The sequence below is a fragment of the Rhincodon typus genome, chromosome 3 (assembly GCF_021869965.1).
Source record: "Rhincodon typus isolate 14 chromosome 3, sRhiTyp1.1, whole genome shotgun sequence".
Taxonomy (NCBI): Eukaryota; Metazoa; Chordata; class Chondrichthyes; order Orectolobiformes; family Rhincodontidae; genus Rhincodon; species Rhincodon typus.
This window is the reverse complement of record NC_063334.1, coordinates 33334335-33358755: the sequence shown is the minus strand read 5'-3', so window position 1 is coordinate 33358755 and position 24421 is coordinate 33334335. Positions and strand designations below refer to the sequence as shown.

At 40.6% G+C, this 24421-nt stretch overlaps 1 protein-coding gene across 1 annotated transcript in view; it reads left to right on the top strand.

Moving 5' to 3' along the window:
- Positions 1-212: 212 nt before the first annotated feature.
- LOC109913748 (phospholipid-transporting ATPase ABCA1) overlaps positions 213-24421 on the top strand; it is an 87809-nt gene continuing 63600 nt past the window's right edge. The window contains exons 1-7 of the mRNA XM_048595338.1: positions 213-326; positions 2226-2347; positions 5173-5364; positions 7659-7748; positions 15618-15855; positions 17246-17385; positions 18478-18594. Coding sequence (XP_048451295.1) covers positions 2288-2347; positions 5173-5364; positions 7659-7748; positions 15618-15855; positions 17246-17385; positions 18478-18594 — 837 coding nt within the window. The 5' untranslated portion in view covers positions 213-326; positions 2226-2287. The remainder of the gene's footprint in view (positions 327-2225; positions 2348-5172; positions 5365-7658; positions 7749-15617; positions 15856-17245; positions 17386-18477; positions 18595-24421) is intronic.

Here is a 24421-nt window from a genome sequence, read left to right as displayed (position 1 = left end):
TGGTTGGACTGAAGAGTCTGTCTCTGTGCTGTGTGACAGTCTAATGAGGTGCCTTGGAACTTGTTTGACTACATAAAGGGGCTATGCAAATACACATCCTCGCTGTAACGCGTGTTAAAAGGAGCGCTGTGACGCCCTTTCAATTTACCAGAAGCAGATAAGGCAGTGCCCGAAACGTCAGCCTTCCTGCTCGGCCTGCTGTGTTCATCCAGCTCTACACCTTCTGAGATTTTTCAGCATCTGCAGTTCCTACTATCTCAGATAAGGGAGTTGTTTTTTTTTAAATCATGATTTGGTGTTATGTGCACGCCAGCTGCCATATGTCTGTGAGTTAGGATGTTATTCTCCTGTGTTGTATCCTGTCTGATATTCTCTAACTACCACTCTGTGATGATTTTGTTTTGAGGTAATCTAATACCCCTGTATTATCAAGCATGCAAGAAATTGACAATAGGCAGCTAGCTGGCTAGACGCTCTTTGTATTTCCAGAGCATTTAGTGAAATCCTTTCCCCTTTTCCCCCACTGATAATTTGAATATTTTGAAGCAACGCAATCAAAGGACATAAAACATGCGCGAAAAATAATCGTGGGGGCATTCCAATTTCGGAAGTTTGAGACCTTTTTCAAAGGCAGGAATATGCAATGTTCTCGATAAAAGCAGCACGAACCCTCGAGCGTGTACAGGCTTTGAGGTTACTATCGGTCAATTACAAGTCAAGACAAGTTACTGGAATGCCGCTTACGCGTGGCTCCTCTGAATATTAACTTGATTCTGATTCAGCCCAGATTCGGACTTAGCGTGTGAACTACATTAACCCTGCAAAATTATTCAATACATGTGCACTTACCTCACTGGTTGGCATTGTGTCCCGATTTTTTTTTAATGCATAGTTCTTTATTTGGTGGAAATCGAGCCGCGTTAGAGTATAAAGGAATGTGTTTTGTTTTAAAAACGTGCCAGCTTTTGTTTTAATTTTCATCAATTGCTGTGACCAAAGACTAAGAATTGGGTAAGGTGCAAATGTTTGTTGGAGAGAGGGAAGCAGTGAACAGCTGCACAGTATTTGGCTCGTGTTTAAGACCGTCTCCACCCGAGTGTAGCTCAGTGGAACTATACTTGTGGGGAATTTACCCTATTCCCCTCCAAAACCACCTTTCTCCCCCACCATAGTGATGGCCTGACCGCAAAAGCCGTTTAAAAAATTGGGAAAAATTGAAAGAAGGCACTCTTAATTAAAAGTGCATTAGTTCTCCATTACCTATATGCACCCTTCTTGTTCGAAAGAATCCTTAATTGAAGGCTGTTGTGGTGTTGTATCCCTACCTCGGGGCCTGGAGGCCTGGGTTCAAATCCCACTTGCCCCAGAAGTATGTAATAATATCTCTGAACAAGTATATTGGAAAGTCTGCGTTCAATTCCCACCTGCAATAGAGGTGTGTGATAATATGTACCACCTTTCATTGGACACAAGCTGTCTCTCTGATCATTAATTGGCTGCCCTCTCGCGAAATCGTAATGAAGGTGACTGTCCACGTGGGCTTCTGATCCCCATCTGAGCCTGCAGCTGGAATCCTGAATGTCACAACGAAAACCCAATTTTAAGTTACAAACAAAGTTGCAATCTTTAGCAGTGATTTAGGTTGGTATAAACTGCTTATGGAACCATATTACACTGACAGAGATCATGCCACTACTGTCTCCCTGAAAGAACCATGAATTAACCCCACTCCCCTGCACTTTAGCCAGAGTCATGCAATTTTCTTCTAATCTCTATTAAAACCACTCCTCTTACCTTTCCAGGTACCTTTTCATTCGAAATATTAATTGCCAAAAACAGTTCATCTGCTCTTGAGAGTTTTTATTTTGTGATGGTGTATGACCAGGGCAACAGTAGAACTCTGTTATGCTTGGATTGTGTCATGGGACCTTGTTTTAATATCATCCTGAACAGGCAGCTTAGTTCACAATCTCTTCTGAAGAATAATGTAACTCACATGCCATGCTCCCCCAAAATTGCACATAAATGACTGACTGAAAACACACAGCCTCCAAAGACAAGAAGCAAACTTCCTCTTATTGACACAAGCTACATCATTCAGCAAGCAGTTTGCTATTGACCATAGATTTTTTTTTGACGGATGTGTGATGCTAACATATGTTGTTTCTAATTTCTGGTCCAGCTGAAGTTATTTGGTTGCTCACAATATCATTTCTTGTATGCAGATCTCAGGGTCCGGGATTTCTTGGTCGAGAATGAGACGTTGTCGGAATTTCTGTATCAGAACATGTCATTTGACCATGATACAGTGGAACAGATCCTGGATGCTAATGTAGATTTTGGAAAGGTAAGGAAGTAGGCACCAGTGTGGTGTAATAATCCAAGCACAGGTTCTTGATCTTCCAACAGTTAGGAAAGCTTGCATTTGCTTGCACTTCCTGATGGTTTATTCCTATTATCAATTTTCGATGCTCACACTTAAAATGGAAAATACCGATGTAAACTTGTCATTCAGTATTTGTAGCCTCCAGCAAATGAAGGTGCAATGGTAGAATTACAACGGGAAGAACTCATATATCACTACAAGCAGAGTAATTTATACAAATAGCATGTGTACAGGAACAGATTGGAGGGGATAGCAACTAATTTATTCAAGTGTAATATGGACACAAAGTATAATATTTCAGCAGTAGGCCAGATTGTGCAGCACCAACTGCATAGGTACCATTCATGGTTGCACACATACTGCAAGCATTAAGCTATTTCAATATGTTATTTTGATACTTAACACCGAAAGCACTCCTTTTCAAAATTAGTCACTTATCATTTGGCCATTAACTGAATCAGGATACTTCATTGGTCCCTTGTGGCCACAAGTAGCATCTTTCTGAGGAGCAAGAGGGCTCCTTTGCAATTCACCCTGCTTCCCACTTCCTGGCTCAATAGCCCTAGCTATCACCCCACCCATTCTCCAATTGTACCGTGACCCCGCTTCAAAAATTTAACCAAGTGCCCGTGCTCAGGGAAATGGTTAGAAACTGACTTCTGAGGAAGGACATATGGTGGCATGACAAGTCTGGCAGCTTCAGTAGAGGTGAAGTCTAGATATGAAAGGCAAGTAGTGTTAATGCGGTGGCAAGTCTATATGTAACAGCCAGAATATTTCTTTCCTCAGTTTGAGGCTGAGTCACTTGAAGATGTGGAAACTGAAATGGATGCATTATTGTTTGGTAAGCGTATCAAGTGTTGTAGAATCAACAGGAATAGATGGAATTAATATAAGGATCAACAATTATCTAATCAAAAAGCACTTCAGGTTTGAGGGGCTGATTGGGCAACTCCTAGTTTTAAGGTTTGACAAGGTTAATCTATTCATTACATTTCACTTATTCCTCAATCCTCCGTACCTGTTTTGCCCATTTTGGTTTAAGATGGACCAGAATGATTATGTAAATATTAATAGCTGTGATCTGTACTTATTGCCTAACCTATTGCCCAATGTTTCCTCCCACTTCAAACATGTTGCTTCCAAGTTCATCTGGTATAGTGATTATAGCCCAGATTTATTTGTATTTTCCAAACATTTATGTAAATCAGATTACAGGTGTTTTGAATGAGCTGCTTCCTTGTCCATTTAACTTGTTGTATTTTCCTTTTCAAGATTTACTAAAAGACATGAAAAATTTTTAAAAATCTTTTCCTAAAATATGAGTGTCAATGACTAGACCAACATTTATTACACAAACTGAAGTTCCCTTAAAATATGATGCTGAGCTGCCTTCCTGAATAGGTGGAGTCTATGAAAATACATCTGCGATGCTGTTTGATGTAGGAAATTGGACTTCATGACAATGAAGCAGTAGTGTTTTAGTTCCAGATTAGGATGGTGTGGGGTCTGGAGGGGATCTTTCAGGTGCTGTTCCTGTACATCTGCTGTCATAGGCAGAAGAATTTGTGGGTTTGGGAGGTGATTTTGAAAATGTGTGAATATAGACAGGTTTTGAACTCTCTTACAAACCCTTAATGGAACACAAGAGAAAGATCTTACATTTATACAGTGCCTTTCACAATCTCAGCCCATCATGAAATACTTGGCAACTGATTAAGTACTGTTTAAAGTATAATTTGTGCAGAATCCGGTCCCAAATCGGTAAGTTTTCGCTGTTCGGTTGGTTGAAGGAAAAATGATGGCCGCGATACGCCCATTATTCTTTCCATAAACTGCTCCAGAATCTTCTGTGAGAAGATAAATAAGGAAATCATTCAACATTTCACCTGAGAAGCAGCCTCTCTGGCTGTGGAGGTCTATCCCAATCTGCACTGAAGCATCAGCATGTTTTCAACACCCAATACTGAATAGAAAAGTATACGATCAGTGCTGGTTAAATGTATAAAATATTTGCCGCCTGAAATGTTAGATTCACTCTATTCTATATTCCTCTTTCTATCAAAATACTATCGGAGTATGAAGTATACTTTGGTAAAATAGACAAGAATCAAGTCCTTGCTCAGATTAATTGAGTTTCTGATGTGGACGTTTTTTAAAATTGTTTTTTGGCGAGTAACTTTAAGCCTGTAATCTAATTTAAGGTTACAGTAGCAGTTATATACTTTTGAAACCAGCGTTCTTGATCTATGGTGTCATTCCAGCCTGTTTGATGAGGTTATAATAACCTAGTAAACTACACATATATAATTTGTGTACTTTTTACATTTTAAAATTTGACCCAGTGAAATTTGCTTCAGGCAGTTGCTATTGGTTTTTACAAATTGTGTTAAAGCTAAATTGTGGGTAGAAATATTTATAGTACAATACATTTCAATTTGATAGCACATTCTATCTGGCTGTTCATTTAGTCATTACAAATTTAGAAGATGACTTTTTTTACTGTGTTTGGATATTAAAGGCTGGTGAGTGAATTTGTGGTACAAATCATCTCTGATTTGATTCAATAAAGGCATAGGCTGAATTTCTGTTCTTCTATTCCTAATAATGCAATTTTAGTTCACTTATTGTTAAAACTACTTTGCATTCTTTTAATCTTGCTTACCTGACTTTATTGCACAGAGCACCTGTCACAATGATATTGTAAAGGCATAAATCACGAGTGATTAAAACTTTCTGTGCACCTCCAACACAGCAATCATTCCTTTGTGTGTCATTAATTTCAGGTCATTACAGAGGGGCAAGGATTACGGCTGAAGGACCTTTGCAATGGCCCAAAACTCAAGGACTTCGTTATTATTGGAGATCGCTCCACAGCCATTCACGCTCAATCTCTTATTTGTACCTTATCTGATGCGGAACTTAAAAAAGTCGAACTAACATTCTTTTCCAACCTGGATATTTTAAAGTTAATGCAAGTAAGTTAAGTCATTGAATTCATATCAATGTGTGGCAAACACAAACTGGACATTATATTGGTAGGAACAATTGAGCTTAGCATTCCCCAGTCGTTATGGGATAGGAGGAGGCCATTAGCCATATCGAATCCACGTCAGTTCCCTCTGAGGCAATCACCTCAGGCCCTACAAGTTTATTTTCCTCAAGTACCTGATTGCCAAAGATAAATCAATCATTAATCGTCTTTGCTCCCACTACCCTTCCAGGCTGCGAATTCCGGGCTGTTAACACGTGCTGAATAAAAACTGCCTTCCTCACACTCTGCTTACATCTCTTCCTCAAAATCTTAAGTCTGAGTCCCCTGGTCTTTGTTTCATAAGCTCCAAGGAGAACAGTCTCAGCTTTTCCAACCTTGTTATCAAACCCCCATACTCGGAACTATTCTGGTGAATTACCCTGCCAAGCACGCTTATGTACTTCCTAAAGTATTGTTTTTGGATCTGGACACAATTCTGTCACTATGGGCTAATCTTGCCACACATGCCTTATGCCAATTTTCATCTGCCTGATGTCAACTATCCACTATCTTCTTGCGGTTGTTGAGATGGGCAGAAGTGTGGAATTCTGCAACACCAAAGTCCCACCCCACTTGCACTTCCCAGAAATTTAAAAAAAAAATAGTAAAACTTGATTGTGACATGTACTGTCCGACTCGTAATCTATATTTCAAAATAGAATTCCAATACATTCTGTACATTCCTTTCCACATTTTACTGGTTTAACCCTCTGGATTAAAACTTAATTATGGAGTGGGGAAAATCCTTCATAGATGAGGAGACCCTATCTAAAATAGCTGAGAAGGTTTAAATGATACACAAGGACTTCAAGATTCAGTCAGATTGACCAAGACAGCTGCACATTAGAGCTTTCCTGGCTACCCCTTAAGATTAGTGGATCAATAAGAGAACTGCCACTTACCTCATCTCGGTGTTTTTAAAGAAAAATAAATCAATGCATGGCAACTATGGTTCAGTTAGAAAAATCTTACCTTTGACTGCAAATACTGTGGGTTCAATTTCCATCCTAAGAGCTTAAGTACGAGATCAAGGCAGATCCTCTAGTGTAGTACCGTGGGTGTGTGTGTCATCTTTTGGATGAGATCTTAATCAAGGTCCATACTGTCTTTGTCACTACTTTGCAAGGTAGTTCTTTCTGGGTAATATTTATTCCTCCACCTAATCTGATGTGGTGCTGGAGGGGAACTCCCCATTTATCAGTTTTCTTTACAATCCGTGCTAACATCTCATATCTAGGATATTCTGTGTTCTGGATTTATTGAAATTACTGAACTTTGAAATAGTTGTTCAAACAGGGATATGTAGTGTCTAGCAGTGGAAAAGAAGTAGCATAAAATGGCTGCTGAGCCTATATTGGCATATAATAAGTGACAGTTGACTCCTAGTTTTACTGCTGAATGCTCTAGGACAGCTCAGAATTAACGGCAAATACTGCTTCAGAATCAAAACACTGCAGGTGTTGGATATCTGGAATAAAATAAAACTGAAAATGCTCAGCAAGTCTGCCATCATCTGTGAAGAGAGAAAATCTTTTAGGTCAATGGTCTTTTGTGCAGTACTGTTTGACTTGCTGAGTGTTTTTCAGCTTTTTTGTTTCTTAAATGTCATCTAAACAACACCACCAGATTTCAACAATTATTTTTTAAAAGTCTGTGTATACACACACACTTAAAATTCATGAATATTTTCCCCAGCTACAATACTTAATAGTCAAATGCTGAAGCAATATGTTTGTGCTGCTGCAGAGACAACACTGCAAATGATAGTCCAGTATAGAGTGTACATCACCTGTTCCATCTTGTTTCCTGTGAATTATTATGCAGTGTCATTTGATACTGCATTTAAGTGTTGTGAATAGAATTATTCCAATTTTAATGGAATGCTGTTGAAGATAATACTTCCAGTTTTGTGTTCTTTTCACCACTGAAGCTCGTTTAAGTTTCAGACTATTCCTGTTGCAAAAATGGACCAGCTTTGCTTAATAATCAAACATGAAGCAGAACATTTTGAAGCAAACTCAGCATGTGGGGAATCCGCAAGATTGTGCATAAAGTGTTTTTACATCCCCCTGATATTACTGTCTTCTGTCGACAGGTTAGTGTGAAACTGGCTTGTCTGAATAACCAGTATCACACTTAACCCTTCCGTTTAAAGGTTAAATGTAAACCCTGAAATGTTTTGATGTGTGTGCGCATCTGTATTAACTCTGTCTCTCTCTCTCTGTCTCTGGTTTACAGAAAGGATTGATCACTAATCCTAAAGAAGCATTGGAAGTAACTGAAGCCTTGGATGACGTTATGCAAAATCTCATGATTCTAGCCAAAGAGGTGTGATAGCCTTTCAAAGTTAAATTATAAATGCAAAATTCGATCATGTTAGAAAGGATTGATGCCTGTTTCCACGGATCCATGTTTTACCTAGCATGTTCCTTTTGCAAATGGGCCTCTTTCTCAAAACTGGCAGCATGTGGGAGGACACATCTTTTGGCTTGATAACTTCAAGATGCTGATGGCTGATTCTCAATGCTCTTACTTTTTTGGGTGAATTCCTTGAAAAATTAATACTAGCATAGTCATTGCTGAGGAGTGGAATCTTTGTCCAGATATCCTTCCTTGGTTTAGCATGAAGGCCTCCAAGAGTGCAGTCAGTCACTGACAGATGTGGACTAAAGCACTCTGTTATGCCACCCCAAACAATATACTTTGACTCATCTCAGAAAAGCCCTTGACTTTTTATTTCCCTAACACTGGACCTGTCTCAGTCAGCCTTCCAATTCAATGATCAATATTAGCAGCTGTGTATTGTGGACTGACCTTCCCATTCCAAACTGCATTGACATTGCCCAGCTTCACTCAAAGGTAGTCCTTTACTGTAGAAAGAGCTCATTTTTATTTCATTAATAACAACAAAGGTTGAGGAGTGACCTAGAAAGGGATTACAGGTATCAGCTGTGTTCAGTCAGTTTAAGCACCACTCTGGTGACTTGAGCACAAGAAATGTCAGCTTACACTCTCTAATCCACCACTTAAGGGAGGACTGCACTGCCAGAGATGACTGTGTGTTAAACCTTACCATGCCTGTTCACTCAGGTAAATATGAAAGTTCCTCTGAAACTATTTTGTAAAAGACTTGTCTCTCCTGAACTGGCTAATATGTGCCATAGAATCCTTGCAGTGTGGAAGCAGGCCATTCAGCCCGTTGAATCCACACTTATCCTCCGAAGAGCATTCCACATAGACCCAACACCCTCCTCATCCCTGTAACTCTGCATTTCCTATTACTAACCTGCTTAGCACATCCCTGGACACTAAGGCAATTTAGCATAGCCAATCCACCTACTATGCACATCTTTGGACTGCGTGAGGAAACCAAAGCACCCACAAGAAACCTGTGCAGAAATGGGGAGAATGTGCAAACTCCACGCCAACAGTTACCCGAGGGTGGAATCGAACCCAGGTCCTTAGCACTGTGAGGCAGCAATGCTAACCACTGAGCCACCATGCGACCCTCAATCAACGTCACTGAAGCTGAGGACCTGGTTGTTGTCATTGTTATTATGTCATATTTCCAAAGTAATTAATTGCTAAAAGTTAATTTGGGACATCCTAAGATCAATAAAAGTTTTAGATAAATGCAGATGTGCAATGTGTACTGCATGTCAAGAATGTAGCATAGTTTGTATTCCGATTCTTCTGAAAGTTTCCCAGGTATTGTTGCTGTTTGCTACAAGTGTTGGAACACAATATTGTAATGCAAGCTCTGTCACATTTAGAAAAGTTGACTTCTATGGAGCAGATTGTATTGAGGGCAGATTTTACTTTGAACTTTACAGCGCAGTGGTAGACCATTTGACCTATCTGATCAAAGTTTTGCACGATCTTCTGACCACCTTACTTATTTTCACTGTATCAACATATCCTTCAATTTCTTCCTCCCTCATACTTATCTAACTTCACATTAAATGCCTTTACGTTACTTGCCTCAAGCACTCCATGTGGTATCAAGGGCCTTACTGCAATCACTCCTGTTATTCTAGCCTGTGTTGTTTTGGGAAACTACCTTTTTAACTCATCATTTACCCATTCGTGGTTTCATATTCCAATTGCTTCTCCTTGTCTCCTCTCCTGAGTATATTGTCATCAACTCCCTCAATTAACATCTCAAAAACAGATCATCCAGTCATTGGCGTACTGCTATTTTTGAGATCTTGCTGTGCATACATTCACTGCTGCATTTCCTCCATGACACTTGAGAAGTACTTCATTCGTTGCAGTTTATTGGGACTTCCTAAGGTGGTGAAGATGAATTGTATAAATACTCATAAAGTCCAGTTGAAATACAATTTTCCTCACAGCTTCCCATGTTTCTTTAACAATGGGCATTCAAAGACTAATTAAATGTTAGATCCAGTCTTGTCCTCACCCTATTCGTCCATCCACAACATCCAGCAGAAATCAGTGGATCATGAACTGATAGATGGTAACTTGGATGATTTCCCTCATCCATCCCATCCCTTTCAATTTTTGCTAACAGGTCAGAATCAAACTTGCAGAACATCCTACTCTGTAGAGATCATTTAGTTTCCTGCATAAATCCAGAGGCCTCCTTCAATTTTATTTTCAAAATGATCTTCACAAGCTCAAAATAAAACAGCCCACAGGCACCTGCAAGGTCAGCTTGATTAAAACTTGCTCGTAAGCCTGTGTTGAAAATAATGATTTGCTGTACAAAGGAAAAATGCAAAGAGATGTGATAAAACAAATGCCATCAGAAATGTTGCTTTAGTGCAGACTAAATATGCAAACTGATCAACATGTGCAACTGAGCCTAAATCGCTGTGGTATGGCAGGTGTTAACTTGCAACTTACTGAGCAAGTGGTTTGCCAAGTAAGCTACAATTTCATCAAATGTACAACAAAAAAAGAAGTTATTGAGCCCAGCTGGTCTTACCCAGTGTTTAGGCACACATGAGCCTCCTTCCTTCTCAGCATATTCTCCTTTTCCCTTTCTGTCTCATGTGTTTATCTGGCTATCGCTCAAATACCCTTATGCGAGTGCATTCTAAACTTTTTTCTTTCTGTGACCCCAGTTTGAGGCTTGCAAATTTTTGTGACTCCCCGATCAGACCTGTGTGAGTAAGGGATCGGGGGTGAGTTGGAGGCAGAGGAGGGGTGGAAAGACCTGTGAAAGTGGGGGTGAGAGATCAGAGCTGTGCCATAGCCATTGAAGCCTTTGAGCTCCCAATTCCCAAATTTCAGCTCTCAGCCCCAGCTGAAGTCCTGACCCCACTTTGGAAAGTCATGCTTTATGCTATTAACTTCTTTGTGGTAGTGAGATTAACATTCTTATCTCTCTCTGGGCTAAGAAGTTACTGCATTTAGCAGTGACTAACTAGTATAATGCACATAATGTTCAGCCTCAGCCTCACCCTCAATAAGTGGAAACATCTTTGCTATGTCTATCCTTCAAACTCTTTCACGCTCTCAAAGACTGTTTATATCCCGTCTCCTTTCTACTATCTTGTGTTTTGTTTACTCCTTTTCATGTACTTTGGCACACACTGTCCACTAAATCAGAGCATTAATTCAGTCACATCTGCAGCTACTCTTTGTGTGATTTTCTCTTTCATGTGAATAGTGACCATTATGCAAGGAACTCCTTTCGCTTGGATGCCAGATTTATAAACGTATAAATGAATTGCGTAGGAGTCATTTTTTGTCAAATGAACTGTAGTAACCCCAGTCTTTGTGAGAGACTGATGAGCCACCCGAGGTTAGTTGTGGTTTCATGTTTCACAGCATGATCCAACATCCTCTTTTCTGGTTCGAGCCAGAGTAACCAATTAAGAACATACAAAGTAAACTGCTTGCAGAACCAAGTTCTCAACAATTGCAGCAGAATTGAGATTTGTATTTTAAGAAATATATTTTTACGTGCATTGCTTAAGTCTCAGAGTACAGAAATAGGCTCACGTTATAAGGAGGCTGGGGCGTCAAGTTACTTTTCCTGTTGAAGCTTAGGCTTGGCTGCTTTGTCTGTCAAAATATAATTGAAACCATGTGACACCGAACTTGCTGATGTGGCCAAGTCATCCAAGTACCCACTGCTCAAAGGAACTTGCGTTTTGCTTGGACTGCAGCTAGATAGACCAGATAACTACAGTTCGTATTTTTTGAAGCAGAGTAACATAAACTGCCACTGGACAAAGCAGAGAATGTTGAAGAACCGTGTTAAAGCTTCAGGCGAATGATCTGTCTGTTATCAGTTCTGATGAAAGGTTATTGACCTGAAGTGTTAACTCCGCTTCTCTCTCCACATTTGCTACCTGTTACCTGATCAACATTTTCCAGCATTTTTGGAATTTTTCATTATTTTGGATCAGCAAAATGCAAATATTTTCCTTTTGCTGAACTTTAGTTAATGGGTCATGAGGGCAATTAAATCCTGTCTACAAGTAATTGTCAGCTTTTAGAATAGCTTGAGATTCAGATATTTACTTGGCTGTGTATAAGTACATTGAAGTAAGAGAATCTACTGTAATGGTTCTTTAATGTGAGGAAGATTTAATGGATGGCTCGATCATTGTGGACTGTTCAAGTTTCAGAGCATTCTGATTCCAGGAATGGTAACCATTATCTTTATTTTGTTGCCCATAATAAGAGATGGTGAGAGACAAAGAGAGGACTGTTTTAAAAAGTGAGGAGAAACTTTTCACAGTTTGCGTGTTTCGCACTCACTGATGGAATACTTACAGCTCATTTCCTCAACTATGAACAAAATAACTTTAGGCAAATGAGAATGCAACTGCATCATCTTTTTTTAAAAAATTTGTTCACAGGATGCAAGCATTGCTGGTTGGGCCAGCATTTGTTACTAGCCCTAATTATCCTTAAGACTGTGGTCACGAGCTGCCTTTTGAATTACTGCAGTCCCTGGGGTGTAGGGACAATGCTGTTTGGAAGTTAATTCTAGCACTTTCACCCAGTAACAGTGAAGGAACAGTGACCTAGTTCCAAATCAGGATGACGTGTAGTTTGGAAGGGAACTTGCAGGTGGTGTTCCCTTGCATCTGCTGCCCTTGTCCTTGTAGGTGGCAGAGCTCACAGATTTCGGAGGTGATCGTACTGTAGATTTTGAGTGTTCTGTGAAATATCCCATTTGCAGCCTCCGGTCACTGGTGTGTTCCACAGCCACTGGCTAGGAAGTCCATGGCTGATTGCCAGTTGTAAGACAGGTGTACAAAATATTAAGAAGGTCCTGAGGCAGCAAGTTTCTCATGCTCCTGACTTCAGTTGGTCTCCTGTTTTCATTATCGGTGACTGTCGTCTCATTCATCGTTTTATTTGGGATTGTGTCCGAAAGAGACTGTGGCACACTTAGCTATTTATAACTATGACCTTTTCTTGAATATTGTCTTCAAACTATTTACAGGACAAGGCTTTACAGGAATTTTCTGGATTGAACCATCTCCCAGTAGTTCTAGCAGTCACATGATCTTGCATTACTGAGGATTATCATGTTTACATATTTAACATTAACTATTCACATTAAATTTCGTTCCAAGTTTCTGACTCTATTCAATACACTACTTGCATGATCCTACAGTTCTTCAGCTAACTTGCCTGCACTCTCCCTACCACTTCATAAATATTGGAGCTGGAGTGTTATAGTGAGGGATACTCTGTCTCAGTTTTCATACTGTAATACCTGAAGTCCACTCCATGTTGTAAAATTTCTACCAAACCTTGCTATGTTAAGAGCGGCAGTAAGAGTGAGAAAACTTGTTTGATATCACTGACACTTCATATAACCAGAATCCTCTGAAACTTGCAACATTCTGCATTGATGTTGGTCAAGCATTCCAACCAATCTGTCATTCATAAAAACCACATTGCAATGGTTTCTCTGATTCCAGCATAAATGAACTTATGCACGGCCAGGCACCTAACGATGGTCAGAATACATTAAAGTTGCAAGATAATGAGAGTAAGTCAAGTGAAACATTTTTTGGATATATTACTTCGGACATGCTTGAGGATTTGCATACAGAAGCAGTAATATCTTGTTGCAATTGTACAGGGCCTTGATGAGAGCACACCTGGAATAGTGTGTCATTTTGGGCTCCTTTTCTGACGAGGGGCATTCTGTATATAGAAGGAGGGCAACAAAGGTTTACCAGACTGACTTATGAAGAGAGATTGGATTGATTAGAACTATATTCAGTGGAGTTTAGAAGAATGAGGGGGTTCTCATAGAAGCCTCTAAAATTCCAACGGGACAAGACAGGGTAAATGCAGGAAGAATTTTCCAAATGACCCGGGAGTACAGAACCAGGGGGTCACAGTCTAAAGATACAGTCTAACCTATTTAGGAGTGAGATGAGTAGAAATCCTTTCACCGAGAGAGTGGCGAGCCTGTGGAATTATCTGCCACACAAAGCAATTGGGGCTAATGAATTGAGTGTTTTTAAAAAAGGAGTTAGATGTAGTTCTTAGGGCGAAAGAGATCAAAGCATATAGGGAGAAAGTGGGAACAGGGTATTAAGTTGGATGATCAACCATGCTGAAAGGTGCTGACATAATTCACTGCGAAATAACCGGTGTGCATGGTTATACAAAAGAAAATTAAAGGGACAGGACGCTGGAAACAAACAGGCCAAATACAACAATTAAATTTTAAGGGAATATTAAAAGGGAACATTAATCATCAAGATATCATTTCAGAGCTTCATAATTATAATTTTCATTCTCGTATCCAATCCTGAAATGTGTTGCCCCTGCCCATCTCCCTAATGCATTCTAACACTAAAGCACTTGCACTTTAAGAATGCAGTGCAGCCACACATGAACATATCTTAAAGGAACCGCTTATGTATGCAGCCTTTTGGGTCTGTGCATAAAAGGGTTTTGGAATGTTGCTTGGCCTTGCACCCATGCCACTCATAAGGAAAGTCGATTGTCTCCCCCTGAACCACCTCCTTTTCAAGAGCTTCCTAAAAAGCCACCTACTTGACCAGTCTTTATGTCAGAGTCATGTCTGGTGGTACCTGACTCTGCTGCTACATGGTGTCATAGAGTCATGGAGATGTACAGCATGGAAACAGACCCTTTGGTCTAACTCATCCATGTCGACCAGACATCCTAGATAAATCTAGTCCCATTTGCCAGCATTTGGCCCATATCCCTCCAGACCTTTCTATTCATATACCCATCCAGATGCTTTTTAATTGTTGTAATTGTACCCATCTCCACCATTTCCTCTGGCAGCTCCTCCCATACAAGCATCACCCTCTGTGTGAAAAAGTTGCCCCTTAGGTCCCTTTTATATCTCTCCCCTCTCACCTTAAACATATGCCCTCTAGTTTTTGACTCCCCCACTCCAAGGAAAAGACCTTGTCTATTTACCCTATCCGTGCCCGTCATAAACATCAGCCTCCAACGCTCCAGGGAAAATAGCCTCAGTCTATTCAGTCTCTCCCTATAGCAACATCCTTATGAATCTTTCCTGAACCCTTTCAAGTTTCATAATGTCCTGTTGATATCAGGGAGGCCATGATTGCAATATATTGGCAAAAAGTTATTGATCTTCACATTAACTGGTTGTTCACTTCAACGTAGTCATGCTGTGTTAGCCATGGGACGGTATTCTTGCCTCTGAGTTGCAGGGTTCTAAGTACAAATTGGCTAGCTCTTCAGTGACATGCTGCCTTGTTTGAAGTGCCAAAGTCTCATTTCCAATCTCAGGTCAATAAAAAAGCTCCCATGGCATCATGTGTAGATGTACAGATAAGTTATTCCTGATGTCTCAGCCAATAATTATCCCACAGTCAACATCTGAAAAACCGATCAACTGGCTATTGCAAGTTTTGGGAATATACTGTGTGCAAAGTAGCTGCTGTATTGCCCACATTTACAGCAGTGATTGCTTTTGGAAAAAAATTACCTCATTAGCTGTCCAGTGGTCACGAACAGACCTATATAAGTGCAAGTTGTTTTTGCAAATTTCTCATGAATTTTCATTGTCTAACTCTGTATTGATCTTTCTCATTAGATTAGGTTTACAGTGATTTAAAATACCCCTGTGTACAGTTGGTAAGAAAGCTCTGTTCTCCCATTGCTAGGTAGAGGAAGGTACTAGAGAGTTACCAGAGTAGTGAAACATATTGTTTTGTTGTCTCCTCTTCCATCTTTGTGCAGCTAATGGAAGTGAAGAGTTGGACTGACATGCGAAGAGAGGTAATGTTACTGTCCAATGACAGTATGTCAGGGTCACCCCAAGAGCTGTACCAGGCCGTGTCGAGAATTGTGTGTGGTCATCCCGAAGGCGGTGGATTAAAAATTAAATCCCTGAATTGGTATGAGGATAACAACTACAAGTATCTTTTGGGTAGAAATGGCACGGATGACGATATAACACACTATGACAACTCAACAAGTGAGTATCCATGCTTGACTGTCGCTACTTAAGTTAAAAATGTCTTGATCACTGCTGACAGCAATCCAGGAGAGAAACTGCGGAGATACTTTTTTAAAAAAGTGCACTTATTTCACTTTTGCCTTCAGTATATTTTTTTCTGAAAACGTTGGAAATGGGAGAAAAAGACTCTGTGACTGGATGGAATGGTTGAAGATAAGAGGTCAGAGATGAGACCCCAGGAATGTCTCCAATCTGAGTTGGTGACAATAGTTAGAAAGGGTTGGAAGACATTGTTTTTTTTTCAGCTGTAAGCATTTGTTTGCGTGCAATGAACATTTGCAGGAGGAGTGGGTATTACCTATTTGTTTCCATTTCTCCTTTAACACAGCACCACTGAATAAGTTATGGAGAATTTTTACTTGGTGTAACTTTTTAACTATGGAATACTTTGCCATGATCCAAATCTAAAGGCAGAATCTGTTCTCCATTTCCTGCTTAATCTCTGACCTCTGTTTCCTGCCAAACTTCTATCACAGGGAAGCAAATTACTGATGGAAACCGAAAGAACTGCGGATGCTGAGGAAGGGTCACCAGACCGGAAACATTAACTGTGTTTTTTCCTTCACAGATGCTGCCAGACCTGCTGAAATAACTGATAGAATTTGCATTGATACAGTGTCCAGATATCAGACTTTTGTTATCTGTTGTATTTAAGGTGGAATATCTGTCAAGACAGCTATATTGCATCCGTACTTCACAAATGTGTTGGCACATCTGTAAATACATGCATTATTTTAATGGGATGTTAAATATGATTTGTGTACGTCAATTTGCAGCCTGACCTCTCTTAAAAATTAAGGCTTTTCTTGAGCAATCTCTGTTGGGGCAATGGGTGATGCTTTGATTGCAGGCATTCAATGCAGTCCAGAACTATTTGCGTAATAAGACATTGCATAGGTTCAGACCCGTAGCCACAACCGCTGACAGCTGATTCTTTTTGCTGAGCCGTAGTGATTTGGATGAGATAATAAACTGAGGGCCCTGCTGCTCAGCTATCTCAGATGGACCTTAGAAATCATATGCCATTGTTTCCAGGAGGAACAAGAAAGTTCTCCTCAGTGCACTAGCCAAAGGTTATCCCCTGACTTACATAAATTATAAACCGACGATCTGCTTACTATCACAATGCCCTTTCTGGGTTGCGGGGGGTGCTTCCTGATCGTTGCCTTTTCTAAATTACATAAATACTTAGTTGACTTTAAACACTTAAGATCACAAAAGGCATGAAGCATATTTGACAAATCTTCTATCATTTCTTTTCTATTTCGCTTACAAACTTTCAGGGAGAAAATATTTCACTGGAATAGTTTGAGGATCTTTTAACTTAAAAGCCTATTTTCCTTTCAAGCACCGTACTGCAATGACCTGATGAGGAACTTGGAATCCAATCCCATCTCTAAAATGATCTGGAGGGCTATGAAACCGTTGCTGGTTGGTAAAGTGCTGTACACTCCTGATACCCCTGTGACTCGAAGAATTGTTCAGGAGGTAAGCAGGCCGAAATAATTGGAAATGCTTTTTTCTCAATCTACACATTTGTCTGTTCTGATTTCTTCCTTTTGAATTGTACATCCTCTTGCAGATAGAAGGTATAACATTTCATTTTAGCTCCCTGATAAAATACAAACTCAGTTGTACCAGGCAACTGTGAGAGACTAATCATGCAAGGACTTAGAATTATTTGCCCCAGCAGGGATGAAAAGGAAGTTCAGCTTTCACTTTGATGTGATCCATCTTATCTCAACAGTTTTACTTATCTTGTACCAGTCCCCCTCCCACGGTGGTAATTTGTCATTTTCATTGTAATTATTCTCTTTAGTTTCATTGTCGGTGTCTTAGGCAACATCTCTAAATACATTGATGTAACTAGGAGTGTGGGAATGGAGCCTCATTTGGGAGTGACAGCTGTGTAGTTGGAGATCAGCCATGGTCTAATTAGAAGCAGGTCAGAATTGAGGGGGAGGGGCTGAATGGCCTGTTCTGTTCCCATGTTACTATCCTGAATAGGATGCCCAAAAATCATTAGTTACATTCACTGCCTTCAACTTTGAGGCATCCAGTCATTGGTGTCTGAGCTCAAGATCCAGGACGTTATTGCTGATTTGTGACGGCCAAACAACATTCATAGGTAGTAGGAACTGCAGATGCTGGAGAATCTGAGATAACAAGGTGTAGAGCTGGATGAACACAGCAGGCTAAGCAGCATCAGAAGAGCAGGAAGGCAGATGTTTCGGGCCTAGACCCTTCTTCAGAAATGCTGTTTCTGAAGAAGGGTCCCAACCCGAAATGTCAGCTTTCCTGCTCCTCTGATGCTGCCTGGCCTGCTGTGTTCCTCCAGCTCCACACTGTGTTATCTCTGACTCCAGGATTGGCAGTTCCTTACTATCTTTACTTTTTTATGTATGTTGTTCCTTTCTCATATATTTTTCCATTAATGTTCTGCTGTTTGTATTCGTTACCTCTGGCACTGTTTTCAGGACAATTACTGTAGAGGTAATTTAAGAAAAAGTTGCTCCACCTAATCTGTTACCAATCTGTCTGCTGTCGTTGAATCTCAATGGTTTGTTTCATTTATTTCAGGTTAATGAAACCTTTCAAGAGTTGAGTATCTTCAGAGAGATTGGAGAGTTGTGGAAAGAGGTTGGACCAAAGATCTGGGAATTTATGGAAAGAAGTCAGGCAATGGATTTGATTCGAGTAAGTACATTGGTGGTTGGGTTAAACCTTAAATTCCAACCTGTTGCCATTACATCTCACATTGTTGATTAATGACGCGTGTAAACAAAATTGGCCATTTTTGTGTTAACAGTCTTTCTCCACTCCATTTTTTGGGTTTTTCCTTTTTCCTCTTCGGGGACAAATATCTGATTGTGGAGGATATCAGATAGAGTCCAACCCTGCCCTCAGCAGCCATCCACACTTTTCAAGAGAGAAGATTCTTTGATTTGCAATTTGTACTTCTCACAGAAAAATGAGTACATGTGAATGAAGCTAGGAGGAAAATGTCCATAATCTATTTCAGCACAGCCAAGAAAAATCAATAATGCAGCAAGATTATCTATCAGATAGTATGAGACTACAACAGGTCTTTTGTCTTTATAATTCCTAAGTGAACCACTGTTCTGCTATTAACATTAATGAATACAAATAAGAAACAAATAGTTGTGTTAATTTTCTGATAGTCCAGTGAGTAGTACAAAAGTACCTGTTCACTGAGCACTTGTTGGCGGCAATATTAGGCAATCCATGAACATGTTGGAACTTTAGTTTTATTCTCTAATGGCTGCCAGCTGGATAAGGTTCTATTCATTCAACATTTGGAACCCAGGAAATGTGATGCAATGCTCACTGTTTTGAAATTGAACATTCAGTACATGTTTAATTTAAACAATTTGTACAAGTGTCCTCAGTTGCAAAATAATAGCCTTTTTGGCTGCCATGAACTGAGAGATGTAACTGATCATGCAGGAAGTACAACTGCGATCTTGATGTCTCACTCAAAAGTAGGTTTATTATTGTTTAATTATTAGCCTGCACATCCAGTGGACCATTTTATATTTGAGGTCTTCATTATGAAGCACACCTAAAGTGTGAACAAAATACTGAAACAGAAATAGATAATGTTTCAGTTATGAAGCCAATCATTCAGTACCTTTGGAGAGAACAGTTTTGTTTTTATTGGTGGATTATCTGACAGAAGATCCCCTGTTTCGGATAGAGAGGGAGGGAGGAGGTAGTCAATGGATTTACATTGTTCCAATTCCTGTCGGAAGCAATAATTTTTAAAATGAGGGAGGGATTTCCCAATGACAGAAAGAATAGCATGTCAAGATTTTACATTTTGGGGAATTTTACTGTAAGCAACACACTAAAATCACTACAGCCAGTTTATATTAACAAAATAATTTATAAGCTGCAGCAAAGCTACATCACCGTTAACAATCTCACAAAACCCAAAGTGCTTGATGATGCAACTTACTATACACTATGCTCCCAGCAGATACATAAATTTGAAGCTTAAGTTCCAATGTCCTTGCAGCTTTTCAGCAGGTTCCCTTCTCGCTACCAAGGCACAACAAGTTTTCCAGTGCCCTTTGAAAGTCGTACCTCTTAGACTCCTGAGTCTACCCAAACTGACTTCCAGCATCAAGGTGCCGTCTGACGATTCTTTCTTCATTGAATCATCACTAGTCGCTCTTTGAACAGAGAACTAGTTCTCATCAGTACTCTTGCTTGGTGGCTAACACAAAGTCCAATCCTTTCCACTACTTCTCACAGTGGCAACGTTTCTGTCTTCCTCTCCGAGTCTCTGGTTATGTTTCTGTGTCTGGAAAATCAGCTGCGCCTCCACTGTTTCAAGGTGTACAAACTGTCACTTAATGTTCTTTGGAGTATGGGAACAGATCAAAGGGACCTGTTTCCAGGCAGAATTCACTTTCCCCCTTTTCCCCCTTTTCAAAGTATTCAATTAAAGTTGGGGAAGGCAGTCCAAATGTAGGGGTCTTACCAAGTCTTCCATTTACAACACCATGGAATTTAGAAGTTTACAGCACAGTTTGGTCATCATGCTGGTACTTCACTTTGCTAGGGCAATCCAAATTTGACCCCACTACCTCACTGTCACTGTATAGTCTTGTATTGTCTTTGGCTTCAAGTAAATGGGAGGTTCAATGCAGAATATACATTTATATCCCTGCACCTCACCTACTACCACTCTGCCTCCCTTTTCTCCAAAAAGCAGCAAATGTGCATTAGTGCATACTCATTTTTGGATACCAGTTCTTTCATAAGCTAATAATCATGGTTCAATTCAATTATCTGCATTAGTTTCTTTTTCGCAAATTAAGTGCCACTTCCAGCCCTTCCTGACTCTCCTTGCCAGAAAGGATTTGGTACTCTCTCAGTTTTATTTGGAGACAGACAGAATGAGTCTGGTCATGTTGAGCCAGTTGTGAAACCTGGCTTTCTACTGGGATAAAAAACACATTTCTTAGCGGTATTCATCTGAATTTGTGTGGCCATTTCGTTACTCAATATGCCAGTTCTTTGTAGTCAAGTGATTAGGTACGTTAAGTGTGGGTTGTCTGCAAATAACTTGGGATGGTGCTTACTAATTGTCTTATTGGTGGGAATTGTTTGCATTTTTTGTATTTGGTCCTTCAGTCGTCCTTGAATGACTTTATATGAATAGCATTGCCCTCTGGTGGGAAAAGCAGGTACCATGCAATGCAGTAATTAGGAACAAAAACAGAAGTTGCTGGAAAAGCTTAGCAGGTCTGGCAACATCTGTGAAGAAAAAAATTAACGTTTCGGGTCCGGTGACTCTTCAGAAGAATTGTGGGTGCTGATTTACAGTACTCGCAGTTCTTTTGGTTTCTATTTAGCAATGCAGTAATTCCCTGGTAGACAAACGGGAGGCTGGAAGAACACAGCAAGCCAGGCAGCATCTGGAGGAAAGGAGAAGTCAACGTTTAGGTATTACCCTTCTTCAGGACTGGTGGGGTAGGAGGAGCTGCAGTTAAAGAGAGGAGGGAAGGGGTGGAGGTGGAAAGGTGGTGATAGGTGGACACTGGTAGTAGGTACGACCTGGTTGGTCGATGGGAGCGATGAATCCGGTTTGTGGCTGGAAGGGAGGGTCAGAGGGTGGAAAGGAAGGGAGGAGGTGGGGGTGGAAGGGGAGGCAGGGGGATGGGTGGGAAGGTTATTTGAAATTGGAGAACTCAACGTTGAGTTCTCCGGGCTGTCGGGTGCCCAGGCTGAAAATAAGGTGTTTTTCTTCAAATTTATGTTCAAAGTCACTGCAAGAGGCTGAGGACGGACATATCAGAGGGCAGTGGGATGGGGAGTTGAAATGGCCAGTGACCGGAAGGTGAGATTGGCCGGCACAGGTCAGGTGGAGATGGTCAGTGAAACGGAGTAGTTCTGTAGGATCTTTCATGTCGAAAGAAGGATATTCAAAGCTTACACTCTGAAAGTTTAAATACAGGACATTGGTAAATGATCAAATATTGAAAACAAAACAACTTAAGTGTAAAATAAAGAAGAAAAACGCTACTCTGTTTTGTGCACATGCATCCTGCTCGTTGCCTCTCGTGCTCCCTACCTTGCTACCACTCATTCTCTCTGAAATTCCCACTGGTGGGTCCTGTCGCGCCCTGATTTTCCTGGACCCTCTCGCTGTCTAACACTCCGGCTCGTGATGCCCTCCCACTGGCTAACCCTCCCACTACTCATGACCTTCTGTTGAACTCATGCTACAAGTGAGGGTTCTGAATATGAGTGGTGAGAGGTAGGAAGCAACTTAGGGAATGAGAGCAGCTTTGAGTTAGAGGGTTGTGGAGGTAAGGGAAAGTGAGAGGGATAGTGGACAGGAGGGTTAGTAAATTGGGGGGAGTGGGAGCGTCAGAAGCCAGGGAGGTGGGTGTCATGCATAGGGAGGGTCAGTGAGCTGAGGGTTGGAGTGTAGGTGGGAGTTAGGAAGTGAGAGAAACCATTTGGAAATGGCACTCATCAATACAATGTTAAATTGACATGATTTAAAATGGTGCAAATTAAAGTGAAGCCTTATTGAAAAACGACTAGCTCTTTAATCTGTCAAATAAAACCTAACCATGGTCAATATTTCCCACATAGCTGATTGACTCTTCTGATTGGCCCCAATGTGTATCTGTTCAAACTGTATTTAGTCAAAGCCTGGTTATTTTTATAAGTGGAATTCAATCTCAAGCCTAGATAAAAACCAAAAGAACTGTGGATGCTGTAAATCAGGAACAAAAAACAGAAGTTGCTGGAAAAGCTCAGCAAGTCTGGCAGCATCTGTGAAGAAAAACTAGAGTTAGCGTTTCAGATGCTGCCGACCTGCTGAGCTTTTCCAGCAACTTTTGTATTTGTTCAACCTCAAGCCTGTTCAACATTCAATTAATTTATGTCTGATGCATAGCCTAACTCCCATTCCTTCATTTTGGTTCCCTAACCCTTAATATCTGTGGTCTTGATATTTTCCAATGATCTAGCCTCAACACATAAAGTAGACTAAAGATAGGAACAGGACAGTCTGCTCTTTCATTTTACTATGATCATGGTTGATTGAACATTTAAATGCCGTTTACCACACTATTCGCTTGACTCTTTATGCTATTGTTATTGGAAATCTATCTAATTGTACTCTAATGATACTCAAAGACTCAGCTTCCATAGCTCTCTGGGTTAGAGAATTTCAAAGATTCACAAACCCTGAGTAAAAGAATTTCTCCTTGTTTTGCTCCTAAATGGCATCCCGTTTATTTTTAAGTCATGCTGTCTGGTTCCAGACTCTCCAACCAGAGGAAACCTCTTATCTGCATCTGTCCTGTCTACCCTTTTAAGTATTTTGTAGGTTTCAATAAGGTCATGTCTCATTCTTCAAAACTCTGGAGAATACTGAAGCCCAGTTTGCTCAATCTCACTTTATCGCACAGTTGTGCTATCCTGGGAACAATTCTGGTGAATGTTCATTGCACTCCCTCTATGGCATTAATATCTTTCCTGAGATAAGGAGACCAAAACTGCTTCAGATGTGGTCTAACCAAGCCGCTATGCAATTGAAGCACGACTCCTGTTCTCAAATCCACTTATGATAAAGGCTCCCATTCTATTAGCCTTCCTAATAGCTTCTTGTACCTGCGTGTTCACCTTCAGTGACTTAAAGACAAGGACACCGAGATCCCTTTGCACATGTCACTCCCTAACCTCTCACCACGGGTTTTCACGAGGACCCAATACCAAGATTTTGAATTGCACTGAGAAAGAAGATCTCAAGTTGGATCATTGAGTTAGTTGAGCCCCTCCAGGTTTGTAGGAATGGACAATGCAGTTCCTACAGTGTGGAAGCAGGTCATTTGACCCATCGAATCCACACCGCTCCTCCAAAGAGCATCCCACCCAGACCCAGCTCCCTATCCTATTCCTGTAACCATGCATTTCCCATGGCTAATCCATCTAACCTGCACGTCCCTGGCGCTGTGGGCAGTTTAGCATGGCCAGTCCACCTAACTTGCACATCCTTGGACTGTGGGAAGAAAGCGGAGCACCTGAAAGAAACCCACGCAGACACATGGAGAATGTGCAATCTCCACATGGACAGTCACCCGAGGCTGGAACCGAACCTGTGTCCCTAGTGCTGTGAGGCAACAGTGCTAACCACTGAGCCCCTGTGTTCTGAAGGTAATGAGAGAAAAGTACATCCAGAATGTGCTGAAAAGTAGACTTGTTGGACCGGTGTGCGATTGTTCCTGCAGTGCAACAACACTTCATGAGATGAAGTGTGAAGAATGGATAGTCAAACAAAGTAATAGAAGATTTTTTTTTGAGAAATTTGGCCAAAGTGGAGAGATGAAAATTTTTGAACATGCACCTAACTGTAATGATTTGGAATGCATTGCCTGAAAGAGTATTTGAGGCAGGTTCAGCATGAACTTCCAAAAGAGCAATGGATAAATAAGTAAAAATGGGAAGGTTTGAAAAGCTGTGGAGAAAGGAAGTGAGA